The 16,028-nt window shown below is 38.9% G+C and overlaps 1 protein-coding gene across 2 annotated transcripts in view; it reads right to left on the reverse strand.

Moving 5' to 3' along the window:
- Window positions 1-16,028, reverse strand: part of TBCD (tubulin folding cofactor D) — a 106,305-nt gene that overhangs the window by 17,582 nt on the left and 72,695 nt on the right. For both annotated transcript variants that reach the window (XM_065735158.1, XM_065735159.1), the window contains exons 23-32: window positions 12,890-12,921; window positions 11,176-11,238; window positions 10,693-10,769; window positions 8,729-8,810; window positions 6,280-6,398; window positions 5,804-5,895; window positions 5,391-5,531; window positions 2,732-2,815; window positions 1,208-1,366; window positions 360-498 (exon numbers count right to left, since the gene is read on the reverse strand). In XM_065735158.1, coding sequence (XP_065591230.1) covers window positions 360-498; window positions 1,208-1,366; window positions 2,732-2,815; window positions 5,391-5,531; window positions 5,804-5,895; window positions 6,280-6,398; window positions 8,729-8,810; window positions 10,693-10,769; window positions 11,176-11,238; window positions 12,890-12,921 — 988 coding nt within the window. The remainder of the gene's footprint in view (window positions 1-359; window positions 499-1,207; window positions 1,367-2,731; window positions 2,816-5,390; window positions 5,532-5,803; window positions 5,896-6,279; window positions 6,399-8,728; window positions 8,811-10,692; window positions 10,770-11,175; window positions 11,239-12,889; window positions 12,922-16,028) is intronic.

Consider the following 16,028-nt stretch of genomic DNA (forward strand, 5'->3'; position numbering starts at 1 on the left):
GGACAGAAGGATAACTTCAATGGTAAAGTCTTGAAGATTGTGGCAGCACAACGGACTGCCAAAACCACTGATAAGGGTGAAGTCTGAACTCAGAAGAATGAAACAGAGACTGCAAAACTCAGAGGGTCCAGATCAACATTTGAATGATAGTTCTTTGTAACGTGCTTCTTGCTGTCTCTTTGGTACTTCTTAAGGAATCAAAGCAAAACCTGTGAATCTTCTAAACATACAGTAAACACGTACTGACAACAAATAATTGATATCCTTTTCTTTTTAAGGACATTTTTAACAAGGGTTAAAACCAGGCATTAAGTAAATACATCCTCCTATCAAACAGGAAAGCCACACTACTTTCTTACCGTTGTCTCTGTTAATCCACCAACAGACACTGAGAGACCCAAAAGCACATAGTATTGGTACACAGGCAAACCTAAAAGCTGGGTGATCCGAGGGAAAGCTTCTGATGCAGCATTCCAGTTTAGAGTTTCTGCCTCTGACCTGGGGATAGAGAAAAGGAAAAACAACTTGTCTGTGCGTACTTCCATCCCCATACAGTCCTACGACAGCTGCTCACCCTCAAGCCACATCAGTAAGGAAGTCTCTGAATTGCCTAAAACCCCCAAACGAATCATTGTTCTTAATCATATGAGGAAATGCACAGCAAAACTATAGGCACCACCAGTAAAGTGAAGCAGTGTTCAGCTCTCTGTGTACTGATTCAGATAAAGGATTTGAACAACAGTTTCCTCTTCCAAAGCATTTTTCTCTATGCCAGGAAAACAAGTACTCTTTCTTCCAGTGTTTAAGAGGCATTTAGATAATGCCCTTCATAATATGCTTTCATTTTTGGTAAGCTCTGAAGTGCTCAGACAGTTGGACTTGATCTGTGAATGTTCCTTCCAACCCAACTATCCCACTGTTCTATCTCCTGCAGACATGACCTCTACAGTCCCCAGTCTACTATGAAACTGGCCAGTGGGTTCAAGCATACCATACTTAAGCAAGCATACCATAAAAGCCCTCTCTCCTTATGAACTCATGGTTTTCACACACTCATGCCATAAGTTCTTTTTTGGGGGTCTGTTTTGTATGTTTACGTATATTCAATGAACAATTCAATGAAATTTTGACAACCAGCACCAAATATTCCTCAATAAAATATACATTTCATCTCCATTGGTTTAGAAAAGCTTCTTCCATCTATTACCTTGGAAATATCCTCTCTAGTTCTTCTCGATGGGGTATGTGTGGAACCGGAGGATTGTCAAAATGTAAAAGAGTAAGGAACACAGACCCTGCATGAGCTCGAAATTTGTCAATTTTTTCAGCTGACTGTTGGGCCAACCAGCACATGATCTGTTTGCAGCTATGAAAGAAACAGACAGTGAGAGAATAATTCCTCATATATAATGCATTTAAATTTTAAAAGATTGCACCAATATCAAAATCATACTAATGTGAAAGAAGTCTGGTTTAACACTTCGTGATGAATACACAGGTGATTTACGAAATCAAGATGGTGAAAGCATCTTTAGAGATTTGTTTCCCATTTATCAATCAAAAAATGCCATGACTCTAACGTTACACAGCATTTGATATTCACATATCACCTTTCACCTGAGAATATACAACACTGCTTTTTTGATTAGATGAACTACATTTCAGATGGAAATAGAACAGGATCTTAGAACTTGGGAAAAGCACATTTTCAAGTAGAAAACTGCGAACACACCAGTGGATGAGGTCTATTCCCAGATTACACATCCCAAAGGAGGATTCAGCTCTGGTTAGTTATTTAACTATATTCCAATTATCTTGCATCCGTAATTAAACTCTCAGCTAAGAAATCACGTTCTACAAGGCCCTTTATGCTTTCAAAAGGAAAACTAAGCACAAAGAGGTAGAACTCTTAGCTACAGCACGACCTACAACACCAAGCAAATGTAATTATTTCTCTTTTGATCAACCAGGAAGGAATTCTTTAGGTTTCATACGAATAATTTCTGCAGAAGTCCAACAAGAGAAAGCCCCTGTACAACAGGCATTGGTTGAACACTGTATTCCTACAGAACCCAATGTTTTCCTTCCAAGCATCTGATTCTCCAACTAACAGTCATTCACTTGTTTTTCAGTGTCTCCATTAGAAATCATGTAGCTGCTCAGCCAGCATGAGCAAGCTCTGTCCATAAAGCATCATCTATCTTGCTTCACCTCAAGCTGTACTTAAAAATCAGTGAGTATTCTTTCTTTCACTACTAGGAACACTAACAAATTCTCATGAGATCAAAAATCTGGATCTCAGTGTATATTTTGTTTTTCCTGTATTTCCTTATTAATAATTCTGCAAAGATGACAGAAATGAAAACAAATTCATCTCCACATTTCACCACATTCCAAATTAATGATGCAATGCTCTGTGTAAGTGGATGAATTTGCTATCTATTTAAGTGAATAATGCTGGCAATGTGCACAGAGGCTGATGTACTGTGTTATATATACTTAGATATATATATAAGGTGAGACTGCCATCCAGTTTCTCTCACTGAGGTTTACCTCTCTTAAACAGAGATTCAATATTCTCAGCAGCTAGATGCTGTAAAATCCATGCATTTCTATCAAAGGTTCCATATGCTCAATACATGAGTAAGTATACAATATATAAGCAAAACTTTCTTGTATGGACTGGAATGTAATTATAGGAGATAAGACAAAAAGAGAACAAGTAGCATACATGTTGGCATTAATTAACTCTGCTTCATTCTGAACCAGCAGAAGTGTCACTTTCATCAAACTCTTCATTGCAGCTTCACGTACCCTGTTGAAACAGGAATAAGTTAGAGCAGTTACATCAGTACTTAAATAAATACAGCAGCAGTTAGGTCGAACAGACACTGGCAGAAATTCTAGCAGGTACAAAACGTTGAAAACATTGATCTATGAGAGCAGTTATCATATGTGAGAGAAAGAGGAGTGCATATGGCATAAATCCCCATTCCATAAAGCAAAGCCCACATTTGCACTGAGGGTACGAGAGCCATCCCAGCCCCCAGGCAGATCCTCAACCTCACCATCTTAGTTTTCATTCCAGCCAGGCATCATCAGGTTTACCCTTTATTTTAAGGAGGCCAAAATTGAGAGCCATGAGTAATATTTGGTGTGCAAAAGGAGATTTTTACAATAAAGTCTTTTGTCTACCTCAAATTCTCTTCTTCTACAAAAGCTAATCAACATCTTTGCAGATATTGAAACCACTTCTGAAACTGTCACATTATTACAAATCTTAAGGTTTAGTACTTCCAACAGAATGTGACTCAGAATGGCTCAAATCCCTATCCTATAACAATTATTCCTATGAAAAACATTAGCTTAAATAACATTAAGGTGTGCTTCATGGCCACCTTCCTGACCAGAGGCAGTACATCCATCTGTCCTCAGTAGTAAGTAAATATATATGCAGAGAGAAATGTACAAAAGGGTACACATGTCTACTGTGAAATTTCCAAAATGAACTGAAAAAAAAGTTGCCTACGTAATCTAAAACTGGGTGAGACACTTGTCATAATGGTAAAAAAAACATAAATTACATCATTTTTTCCTAAGTAATTTAATACAAATTTGGCAATCTTTCATCAAAGGATGTTTTTCTCCCTTTTTCATACAGTATCCGACTTTTGGATACTCATGTCTAACACCTGTAGACAGATTGGACAAGTCCTAGCAAACTATCTGTCAAAATAAATGTGAAGTTTGCATATGGAAAGTACAGTTGGTTATACTTTCCCACGATTCCATTAAAGAAAGACAAAAATTGCACACCAAAGAAAAGGTCTCTCCAGAGAATGGCAATTCTCTCCATATCTTTCCATCTTAGTCAACAATTTAAAAGAAATAGAATGAGAAAGCATATCTAAGAGGCCACAAAAGCATTCAGCAGGCTCTAGTTTGCTATGAGAAAAGCTTCCCCTCCCCTCTTCAATTTACATGTTTTGGGACTGTTGATTTTGGCTGACGTTGTCAAAGAAGGTTTAAAAAAATGTGGGGCTCAAAGCACATTTGAATTTTAATGGAAATTTGATTTCCTTAGGATTTCTTTGAAAATTTCCACTTTGTAGAATTTCGTTTTGTTTTTAAATTAAGACACAGACAAAAAGATCAGCAATAGGGAACTTATGTGAGCTGGTGCATGCAAAAGTTGACTTGAGTAACTAATTGCACTCAAGCAGTTTCTTCCTTATCAGCTTCAGCAACTCACCTAATTTTGAAAGCAGAAAGCTCGGTATCTCTTCCTTTCTCTGACTCATCACCCTACACCTTTGCCCTCACATTTTCTTTAAGCTACTCTTGTGTCACTCGTGTGTTATTACACACTCTAAGCTACAGACCCACTCACCTCCTTCTTGCTTTCTGACAGCTGACAAAGGAGGATAAGGAATGTCAAGATACTTCCTCTCCCCTGCGCGTACTGGAATGACCTGTTCTTGATCCTTACTAGTTTGCATTCTCATTTCTTCTTCTAAGTTTGAGATGTCAAACACATCTACTATTCTCTGACTTCCTGTCCTGTGTTGTTTCCCTTCTTCCCTAAATTTCTTTTGAATTTTCATTTACACCACGTATTCCATTCCCCACCAAACCTTGCTGTCATGAGACAATCAGTACTGAAGACTGAGGGGCAGAGCACCATTACATCAAAAATAAAACTACAAACACACAAACAGTAACTTAGGCTGACAGGAGTGCTCATTTTCACTCTACCCTTTTTCAGTGCATTTGTAAATACTGAGTGAAAACCTTAAAGGTTGCTCCAGGACTGGGCTGTTTTGCTCACAGCAGGGGGAAGGAGGCAAATCACTGAGACTGTTCTGGCCGCAGAAACAAGCTGATGAGGGGGAAGGCACTCTACCACGCCTGCCTGCAAGGCGAGCTAACTTCATGCCCACTGCAACCTTCCTAAGACATGCAGCCATGGTTTGCAACCACTCTCTTGAAAATCCTTGAAAATTTGTCACTCACAAATTAAGCAACTGCTCCCTCTCCTGGCAAAAAAAAGCCACATGAATGTAAAAGGAGCTCAATAACAAGGAGTCAATGCACTGTTTCAAACAAGAAAACGCAGCTTAAACCACTGTACTTTTAACAGCTAAATACATTCCTAATACTCAATAACATCATCCACACAACAAGGCTGAACTCTAATTTCACAACTTGATGTGAAGAGACAAGCAACTCCTGGACAGCTTTCCCTTTCTACACTTCTTTTACCAGTGTTATTTCCAAACTCAAATCACAACAAGCTTGGAGTTATCTATTTATTCCTAATAAGCTTTCAGAGTATTTTTTAATTAGACATAGCACACTAAGCTGAAGTTTCTCATTGTGATGCATCTTACCACCCTCCAACATCTCCTCGGCTGTCCGTGGTGTAGTCAGTCACACAACTGAGCAAGGTAGCATAAATCTGAGTAACATTATCTTTACAGATATATTCTTCCTGGGATCCTTCTCCCTTTACACCCACTGTCTGGCAAATACTTTAAAAAGAGAAAACAGAGGGGAAAAAAATACAGTATTAGCAAGGGGAAACAATAAGATCAAAGCTTTGTTCTGTTGCTTAATAAAATTCACTAGATGTAAGAGCATCTAAGCACTTGTAATAACTCCCACAAACAGAAATGCAGTATGCAGAGTGTTTCTGAGACTGCTGCAGATTTGAGGATTTCTTATCAGTGTTCAGGTTAACAAAAAAATACCATCCAAACCGAAATCTCAGCAGAGAAGCAGAGTGCTGTATGTCTGAACATACTTTGCAATTGCTATTAGGGCATCTCTTCTGGATTCCACAAAGTTCACGTCTCTGGGGGTAATTAAGGTAACTTTTCTCAGACCTTCCAAAACCTGAAAGAAACAAGGTGTATTTCAAGTCAGTATAATATTTACGATAAGTGACCTACACTTAAGAGATAGAAGGAAAACAGGTGAATTACATACAGGAGAACCAAGCAGTTGATAGCTTTGACCTGTCAATGTGCCTCAGTGTTCCCCTGGGACAAGTGTTCCACACCAAAGGGACAACTTGACCTGTTTTCTCCATTAACACCACCAAAGCAGGACTGAACTTTAATTACCAGAATCTATGGCAAGTTAAACTCATGATTTTCTGGTGTTACTGTACATTACAATCCAAAACCGTTTCTCAAAGACCTTTAATTATGATCATTATTATTTATTTCATTACGATCACAGGTTTCATTCAGAATACCTTGTGCCCTCTTGTCTCACCTGTTGAAGCCTGCCCTTCAGCAGAAACCTTGGGAGGGCTCCAAGGGCGAGTGAAAAGCCACAACGAATCATCTGCTCTGTGTTTTGCAGTTCTGAAATGTACTGTGTCACCAGCTCATCTAAAAAAGGAAAAAAAAAACAATTGCAAAGCAACTTTTACATCATTGTCATTACATCTTTGGCTGGATGGAAAGCCATCCTTCGAACACAGCGCCAAGAAAATTTTATAATTTGTTATCTAGAACACAGAATATTTTACATTTCCTACAGAAAAAAATAAAAAAAGACTATAGAATGCTTTGGACTGGAAGGGACCTTAAAGAATCCCATTTCCATATCCTGCCATGGGTTGGCTGCCCCTTAAGCCCCTCCGCCCCCCCTGCCCCCCCATCCCAGCTCAGTCTCAGTCTGCCCAGGGTCCATCCATGGCCTGGGCCATCCTTGTGACCCTCTCCTGGCCCCACTCCAACAGCTCCACATCATTCTTGTGCTGGGGACCCAGGCCTGGACACAGCACTGCAGGTGGGGGCTCACAAGAGCAGAGCAGAAGGGCACAATCACATCCCTTGCCCTACTGGCCGCCCCTCTTTTGATGATATTCACAGTTGCATGAATGTTTATTTTCCAAATATAAAGTCAGAATTTTAGGCACACTAACTCCAGTCATACAGAAGGACAAAATTCTCAATTTAAAAAAAAATAGCATTTTATAAAAATGTACAGAATAAGTCCAAGCATGAATTTCAGTGCAAAGACAGAGGAACAATCTCTCTTGTATTTACAGGTCATCATTTTCTGTCATCAGACAAACACTCTGTGTGAGGAAATTTCTGTCTCTGATAGATTCATCAAGGCCTGTTACTCAACTGTTCTCTTCAAGAAGTCTGAATTGGACTGGCGATCCAAACACACACAGCTCATTCCTAAGCAATGAGATGTTGTCATTTTTTTTATGCAGAAACAAACAAAAAGGTTGGGTCCTTTTAAAGGAGAAATATCAAAAAGAAGTGGCCGTCGGGAACAGTGGGTGCTGTGCTCAGGTTCTCTGAATTGCTACATGACCACAGCAAATACAGTGCAGAGGAATGGAACAGAAATAAACTAAACTGTGCAAAGGAAAGGGCAGCTCACCAATGAAGTCAAGTGACATGAAGAAGAACATGAGCAAGAGTGAAAGAAGTCAGGAATCCATATTTCTACTGTAGATTTTGCCATGGACTTAACAGCCAACACTTCCTTTGTGCAATTTCTCAGCTAGTATATTCAAGTCCTCTGCGAAATGCAGAGGAAAACAAGGTAACCCCAGAAGAGACCTCTATGAACAACCAAGATAGCTGTAATAAACACAGCTCCAACTCAAAAAAGGAGAAAGGCAGTCTCCCTCATCTTTCCAAACATTCACTTGTTAATCTTGAAAATGAGAAAGTCAAAGATCCCATGAAAACTACTTAATTGTGCCATTGCTTACTGACATCTAAGACTGAAATGATTGAGCAATATTTGCTAGAGGAAGAAAGATCAGTTGCCATAAGAAACTGCACTTTAATCATACCTCATGACTTTTTTTTTAATCCCTACGCAATTCAACAGGTCTCAACTAGTTCCTCACATCAGGAAATCAGTTCTCCGTCCAGAGGTTAGCAATACCTTTACATGTGCACTTCTACCATTCAAAACCTTCCAAACAAGAGGCATGTAGGAGTCTTCAGGCCATAGGAAGATGCAGGGCTTGCTTAGACAGCAAGATGATCTTAGACAGTAACACTGCCACAGCCTTCCTTTCAATTAACACAACCTGAAGACTGAAATTTCAGCTATATGGCAAACTTAAGACACAATGAAAAATGAACAGTTTGTCTAAAACTTCAATTACATCTCTAGACTACCATGGCTTGTGTGATTCCTCCAGGCCCATGCTAGATGAAAACCTCACCTAGAATCTGGTGAAAAATGAAGATTCATAGGCATGTAACAGTACAGCAGAAACAAAACAAGTGCAACCACCTCTGGAACATTCTTACAATACATTCCCTCTCCTCTTGATTTTGAAACATAGCTGACTTCTCTGTTCAACTTCTACAGAAGCGTGACGCTCCAATCTCACAGTCTTTTTTGACCCACTGTTGAGTTGGTTGGCTGTTCTGTGCTTTTTGTAGGTTTTGTTTGTTTGTTTAATACAAGAACATAAATGCTGTTATTCTTAACATACCTATTCCATATAACATAGTAAAATTAGTTAAAAATCAGTTCATAGGTTCATAGGTACATTAGGTTGGAAAGGACCTACAAGATCATCTAGTCCAACCATCCTCCTATCACCATCCCTACCCACTAAACTACTACATCAAATCCCTAATGTTCCTTTCGCCCCCATTTTACTCAGTTCCTCCAAGTGTAAGTTAGGTACAGCCCAGCATCTTCTACCTCTGCTGTAAATATGAGTCCTTACCCTGCAGAGCTGGATCAGCTTCTCCATTTTCACTGATGTAATATTCATTACACAATGCGTTCAGTGCAGACACTGCAGATTCCTGAAACAAAGGCAAAATTGTGAACTTCATATTGTCAAATGTGACCTTAGTAAATATAACTGTGCTTACAGTTAAGAGAAAGATGACAGGTTTTTTATGTTTGTTTTTTGTTTAACTACTACCTTCAGCTATTGCCATTTACTTTGTTAAATTGTTCCCTACCCTGGTTTAAGAACAGCTGAAGAGGGAAACTATAGAAGAGCAAAACAGATTCTTCCCTTACTCTTTTAAAACTACCAGTAAGCTAAATTAATATTTAACACATTAACAGCAACGTGCTTGCTGTGTTTCCAGCTCCCTTGTAGCATCTGCAGAATGACACAGTATTACCAAATCCAGAAGTTATTTTTTCATCTTCAGTATAGAGATTTCAGATTGGTAAGAAATCAGTTTCCTCTCCTACAGAAAGGAAATGGTACAAAAACATGGATTTCCTAATTGCCACAGATCCCTCACTCCCTAAAAATGGTTTTCCTCTTAGAGGTACCACATTCTGTTACAAGAGTGCACTGTATGTGAGAAAAGATGATGACTTTTCAGTGTCTCATGGAACGCCCTCAACATTATTTTTCTCTAAATTATAAAAATAAATCAAGAAAGAATTGGCATTTACTAAACACAGTTTAATGTAAATTAATGTTAAACCAAACAAGTCAAAATTATCTACAGTCTATAATTAATTCTCTAGCTAGGTTTAGAAGTTCCAGTAAAGACGTACAAACTCTTTGAATGAACTGAAAATACCAAAGGAATATTCCAAGAATTTAATTTCACCTTTCATCAGTGATTTGGATGCATTTTAGTCTGCTCTGTTGTCTGAGGAAACTTTTAAAAGCTGCACCACCAACTACTCCCAATGGCTGTTTATCTAATTTTAAGAAATGAACAAAATGAATGCAGTATTTTATATTCAAATAGTGTCTGCAACAGCTATAATCTCTAACAGGGCGGACTAAAATTATCTTTTTAATTTGGCAGAATCTTAAATAAGAGTACAAGATCAAGCTTACATGGTATTACTCAGGAAAATCAAGGTAAATAGTTGGAGTCATGAAGACCATACATAACATAGCACAAAGAAAATGAGAACAGCGTCCATCAATGGATATTTAATACTCAGAATTAGTGCTGCTGGTGAGCACAGTAAAAGGATTTTACTACAGATGAATGGAAAATTTAAGTGCTACGTCCCAAATATCTCCTGTTGTTTCAAACCAATTTTCTCCCTGTTAACAATGCTTCCCTGAGCACATCAGACCTGAGGATGCTGTCCAGAGACACAAATTTACCTGAAACCATTACAAACAACCAAAATCAAAATCTCTTACACACAGAACACATCCATACACTGATGCAGTAGATTTCCTTAGAATTAAGCAAGGTGGCAAAAACAGACATTTTATCCATGGTCTGTTTCTTTGAGACAGGATAAGATTTTAAATCTTTGCATTTATATAAAAAAATGGCATTGGGTGGCTCAGTAAAAACAGGAATTACAGCTGCAGTCACGTATGAAGCAAGTCAAAATCATACACTGAAACAGAAGGAAAATGTTAAATCGATGTATTCAGATGGCAGACTGAGCAGCTTCAAGCATCAGGGACTGCTCACTGCCAGGCCAACGTCAGTGCCAGAGACCAGCAAGGACTCTGTTGGAATATGCACACAAGAACAAGCTCCGTAGTAACTACTTGAGTATTAAACAGGAAGCCTCCTGAATTTAGGAGAACTCATCTTTTGGTTTGTTTTTAAATTCCCCTTCTCAGCAATCTAAGAAACAAACACACAAGAAGTAATCAAATTCCATGGAAAATACGCTGATGGAAAGCAAAAATATTTCTGAAGGGCAAGTGATGACATGAAGAAGGAATAGCTACTGTACCTTTACATGCTGTTGTGCAGTGCAGGAAACAAGAGGAAGACTTCTTAGACTGTCATTTATTAGCCACTGCCAGCCCTCTGAAACAGTACAGAACACACATGGTATTACCTTTCTCACTTTACAAACTTCAACATTTAATCTCTCACAGCAAAAAGAAGAGCAGCCATCTATATTCACTCACTTCCCTGCCTTTCCAAAATTAACAAGGTTGTGACTCAGTACAGCTATTCTGGCTCGTGTTACAAAGTACACACTGCAAATGGTGTCTGATGATACTGAAAACTTGAAAAAGGCTGCAAACACCACAAACCTTGCGGTAACATCTCTGTGTGTTGCAGCTTTTTGTATCTTCCCGATACTTTACTTGTTAGCCCACTCAAGTTTGCTGATCTCATTGTTCCTTTGTAAAACACCATGCAAGGATGTTTTACAGCTTAATGAATAACTACCTGAAAATGAAAGGTTATTTAAAACACTACGTACCAATTATCGGATCTCCTTTAAACGGCATTTTTGACAGTGACAGCTTTTCAATTAAAGTGCAGACTGTAAGAAAGTAAAATTGGCAACCAGATAAATAATAAAAAAGACAATTTGCAGCTACTTTAAATATACAGCCACGTTACATTAGCATTACATTTGAATTGAAGAAAATTTGCAAAGAGAATCCAGGACGTGTCAGCTGTCAAGTCTTCATTACCTTAAGTCTATACCCTTACACGACTATCAGACTTATGGAGTAGTATTTTTTCAGGGCTTCAAAGCTGTTTTGGGGAATAGAGATAATAACACTAAGCACTGCAGCATTTTACCATACCACCAACGGACCACACTGCTCAATGAAAGCCCAGCACTCGGGGAATACACCATCTTCCACCTCCTGGTGATCAGGTAAAGACACAGGTCAGTGCAGAATCATTATCTGGCTGCTTCAGAGTTGATGGAGAGTAGGGACAGGACAGAACAAGCTACTACATAGTGCCACTTTTTTGTTTCTCTCTGCTCCCACAATTTCATCTTTGAATCTTACTCCAGTCTCTGTACACAGTTCATAGTCAATTTATAACTGACTTACTGGGCTCCAAATCTACTCTTCAATTCAGTCCTCACTAAGGCAGTGTCACTCAGGCTCCCTGTGCTCAAACACCATTCAATACCGTATGCCAGCTTCTTTGTCCTGATACTGATTCACGGACAGACAGTACAATGTGACTAAAGCCAATCTTAAGGTCCCTCCTCAGTTCTCTAAGATTCTTTTATGCTCTGTTGTGGTTGCAACCATCACCTTCATTAGACATACAATTTGTGGAAAATTTTCAGTTCTTCCCTTATTCCACCTACACAGCCATATCTTGCCAAAATACTGCCATTTCTTCTACTTAAACATATGAAGCATTCAGCTGCTGAGCAGATAAAACAGATTATGAAAACCAGCAGTTGTAAATATGTCCTTTCAGCATTACCACGTCACATCTGTAAACTCAAAGACAGAGTTCCTTTGCTCCTCCACTCCTGATTGCCTTTCAGTATTGGTACTGATTTACCTTACCCACTAAGTTTGAAGGTGTGATTTAAGGTGTGATTTATCCCAAGCCAGAATCTGCTACCCAGCACATCCCTTTTTCAACTAACAAGCAGGAAACTAAAGTTGGCATCATTTCCTTATCCACTCAAGTTACCTTCTTTTCTCTGCAATGCCCTTAGTTTTCACATACTTTCTGTACATAACAATCATTGAACTCAACATTAATGTATTAAAACCCTTTCCACAAACTGTTATTTATATTTTCTTAATTCTCCACCTTCACTACCACATGAATTATGATAAAATCATCAGTCACATGATCACATCTGTCTTAATGGACAGACCACATCTGTTCTGGAGAGGAACTGGGTTATATCAGGAAATCAAATTCAACGCTGAAGGAAGTTAGTTCTGCACAACAAGTGAAGCGTGTGCCATAAAACCAAGAACTGCCTTCAACTCTTACACAAACAGGGTTACTCCCAGATGTGCTGGTAAATAATATTCTACCATATCTGACTTCTGATTAGCTTTCAAACCTCTTATTTTTAATTACTATGCATATTCTATTTATGCGTTCAATATAATGTACACAAGACAAACTGAAAAAAAGTGAACAGAACAACTGTTTACTGTACATTCTCTGTTTCACTCCTTTGCTGTGATACTTACCAGCTGGTCTCATCAGTTCTCCACCTAACCCCCTGCAAAGCAAGAAGAGAGGCACTGTCACAAGCAGTTTGAGTGCATTGCCTGATGAGGAAGAAAAGGTCAAAAAACCATTTTAGAAAGCAGTTGACAAAGTATCTTCAACTTTTGTAACTGACCAGTGCAAAACTACTTATTTTTAATCACCTGTTGTCTCGTGATCTCAGCAGGATGTACACAAAGCCTTCCTGAATATTTAGCTTTCTGCTTCTGAAGAATGCAAACTCAATCTTTCTAGTTTTTAATGTGTATAATAAGAGATTGACAAGTTAATTCTTCTTTTCTTCTAACATGCTTCAGAAGCATCAGAAACTTTGTCAGCTTTTCAGCCCTACAACTTTTGACTTTCAGAACCAACAAAATCTTCATTTCTGGAACATTAAATGGAAACGTTACTTACCAGTTCCCATTTTCACAAATTTCAACTGGTTCAACTCCCTGGCAAAGTTTCTCACCCTATTCCCTTTATCCTCTTCTTCCCTGCTAAAGCTCTCTCAGATGATTTTGCATACATCACAACATGAAAAGCAGTAACAATTTCAACTCATCAGAAGGGGGAGAAACAAAAGGCCTAAGACATTTCAGACCATCCTAAAAAAAAAAAGTGCATCACAGAAGAATGGTCTTAACAGCTCAGAGCTGCTACCTATCTCAACCTGGCCCCTGGTGGCCCCATGAGGAGAAAGTCTGAGCGAGGCACAAAGCAGAGAGGGAGAAGCATCCTTGAACTGCAGAGCCTGTTTCCATTCCCCAGCCTGTCACCTCTGGGCAGAGACCTGTCTCCTCACAGCACTGAGCAACATCTGCTGGTTCCTTGGTATATCCCCAAGGCATCATGAGCATTGCTTGGGGTGTTCTGCTCACTGGCACCCTCTGTGGCATAATTTTCCCATTTTTTGAACCTTTGACCCCTGCCCTTCCTTTGGATATTTCCTCCCCTGGCGCCTTATTCTTGTCTCCCTTCACTTCTGTTGGAACATTTCCTCCCTGAGGTGTGCCAAACCCATAATCACCTGTTTGTACGACTACACTCTGGCAGAAACTCCTGCAAGGGGGGAGGAACAACAAAGGCTTTCTGTTTATTTGCTTGTGCTGTTTTTGTTTTTTTTTTTGTTTTGCTTTTTAAAAGAACTTTTTCTTCCCTCCTACCTCCCACAATAAAATTAGTAGCTGTGCTCACAAGGCAAACCATAGCAACCCGAACGACTCTTAGAACTTCATCCTCCAATTCATCCTTTTATATGAGCTTCAAAAGCTCGAACATTTTAAATGCGTTTTTCCATTCCATGCAGTAGGTGCCTCCTGTTAGCACACTTGGGTTTCTGACTGCTCAACATTTTCACTGTTTTTTCAGGTGACGGAGAGGTGCCAACTCAACACTATTGCAATGTGCCACAGATCAACATTTCCTTTAACTGGCAAACTTTTGCTTTCAACAGTCAACACATTATGCTCTACGTAATGATCTGTAGCTCAGTTTATCACCACAGGATGCAAGAAGAGATTCCACATCCCCATACTGATAAGCTCTTTGTTTTACCTACTCCACCTTCCTGCCATGCTGTCTGCTCTCCAGCTTCTAAAAAACTCAATTAGAAAACAAAGTGATGCAAGGAGTTGATACAGAGGCAAAAATAGAAGAATGATGTGGCAAGGGTTGCTTCCTCTTCAACATTTCTTTTCCCTCCATTTTGTACCTCACCCATTCTTTGCCTTTTGTCTGTTGTCTTACTGTAAATGAGTATAAAATAATGATCTTGTGAATTTGTTTGGTGTGCAACAGAGTCTGCTGATGCAAGGATTCAGATATGGACTTTGTTCCAACTACAAAGCAAGAAGTGAGTCATAAAGGCTGCTCTTCTCCACTTCTTCAGACTGCCAACAAGGAAGTCAGGCCACACAAAGCTACTCTTATGTTAATAACTTGTCAGCTATCCCTTCCTTTGGCATTACGTCAATTTAATTTAATTTCAGAGTTTAGAGCTTCATTGAGGATTGCTGGCCCTGTGGAAAATGAAGAATGGTGACACTGAATTGCACATTAAGACTTCTATGTAACACAGAAACTTCAATCAAATTATCTGCAAAGGCACTGCCATCCTGTGTTCTCTGCACAACTTTTCATGCCACGTCTTGCCTACACATCACCGTATATCTGACAGTTTACCTTTTATTTTTGCTTTTCCACAACACATATTTCCATTTTAGGAACTGAGAACTCTATTGCAATTCTAGATCTTTTCTCAGTCAGTGTTTACTTTGTCAAACAAGATGTGCACCTTCCTATTAACTTTATCTCACCCTGTAGGATGCCACTAAATTAAGAAGATACGGATCTCCCTATTTCAGAGATTCTGAATTTTGCTGTACCGTCAGTATTTTCTCTTTTCTAAAGACACATCCAGAAGTTACAACACACTCACAGATGTGCCTGTTTCAAGGTTTGTTAACTCAGTTTGTAAATAGACTGATGCAGTGCCCAGGTTCCAATAGCTCCTAAACATTTCTTCCTATGTGCAATTCTGCAGCAATGTTTCTCTCCTAGAAATATTTTTGAATTAATTACAATTTATTTGTGGAAAGCAATCAAAAGACATAATCCCATTTTGAATCAGTGGTTAATCCATCCAGTCTTAATGACTGCTGATCGAAGTACGTCAGTATACACTGTAAAATTATGGAGGTGTGAATCAGAAGAGTTTCCAGTTCCTACAGAGATTCAAGGTACTTCTGTAGATTTTTAAAATTTTATTCAGAACTCAATTTTTGGGAAGAGTTCAGAATCCATCTTTGTGATTATAACATCAATTGCAACAGTTCTAAATGAATAGATCCGCGTTTTCATAAACATCCAAATCAGAAGTTAAAGCTACTGGAATAGCTAAAGAGATTCAGTTACAAATACTAAACTTCCAGAAAGCCAAGTAGAGTTTTCCCATCAACATGAGTAGTGACAAAGTATTTGGGAACAATTCGTTCCACAGAATAGAGGTACCTTAAAGATCCAGTTTGTCCATGTACAGGGCTTACAAACTGGCTTCATGAAAGACATCTGCTTTAGGTTACTGTAAAAACTACACAAAATCCTGGCTCTATGGAATAG

This window comes from Cyrtonyx montezumae, unplaced genomic scaffold, assembly GCF_038088225.1.
Source record: "Cyrtonyx montezumae isolate F1298 unplaced genomic scaffold, pur_monq_1.0 scaffold_19, whole genome shotgun sequence".
Classification (NCBI taxonomy): Eukaryota; Metazoa; Chordata; class Aves; order Galliformes; family Odontophoridae; genus Cyrtonyx; species Cyrtonyx montezumae.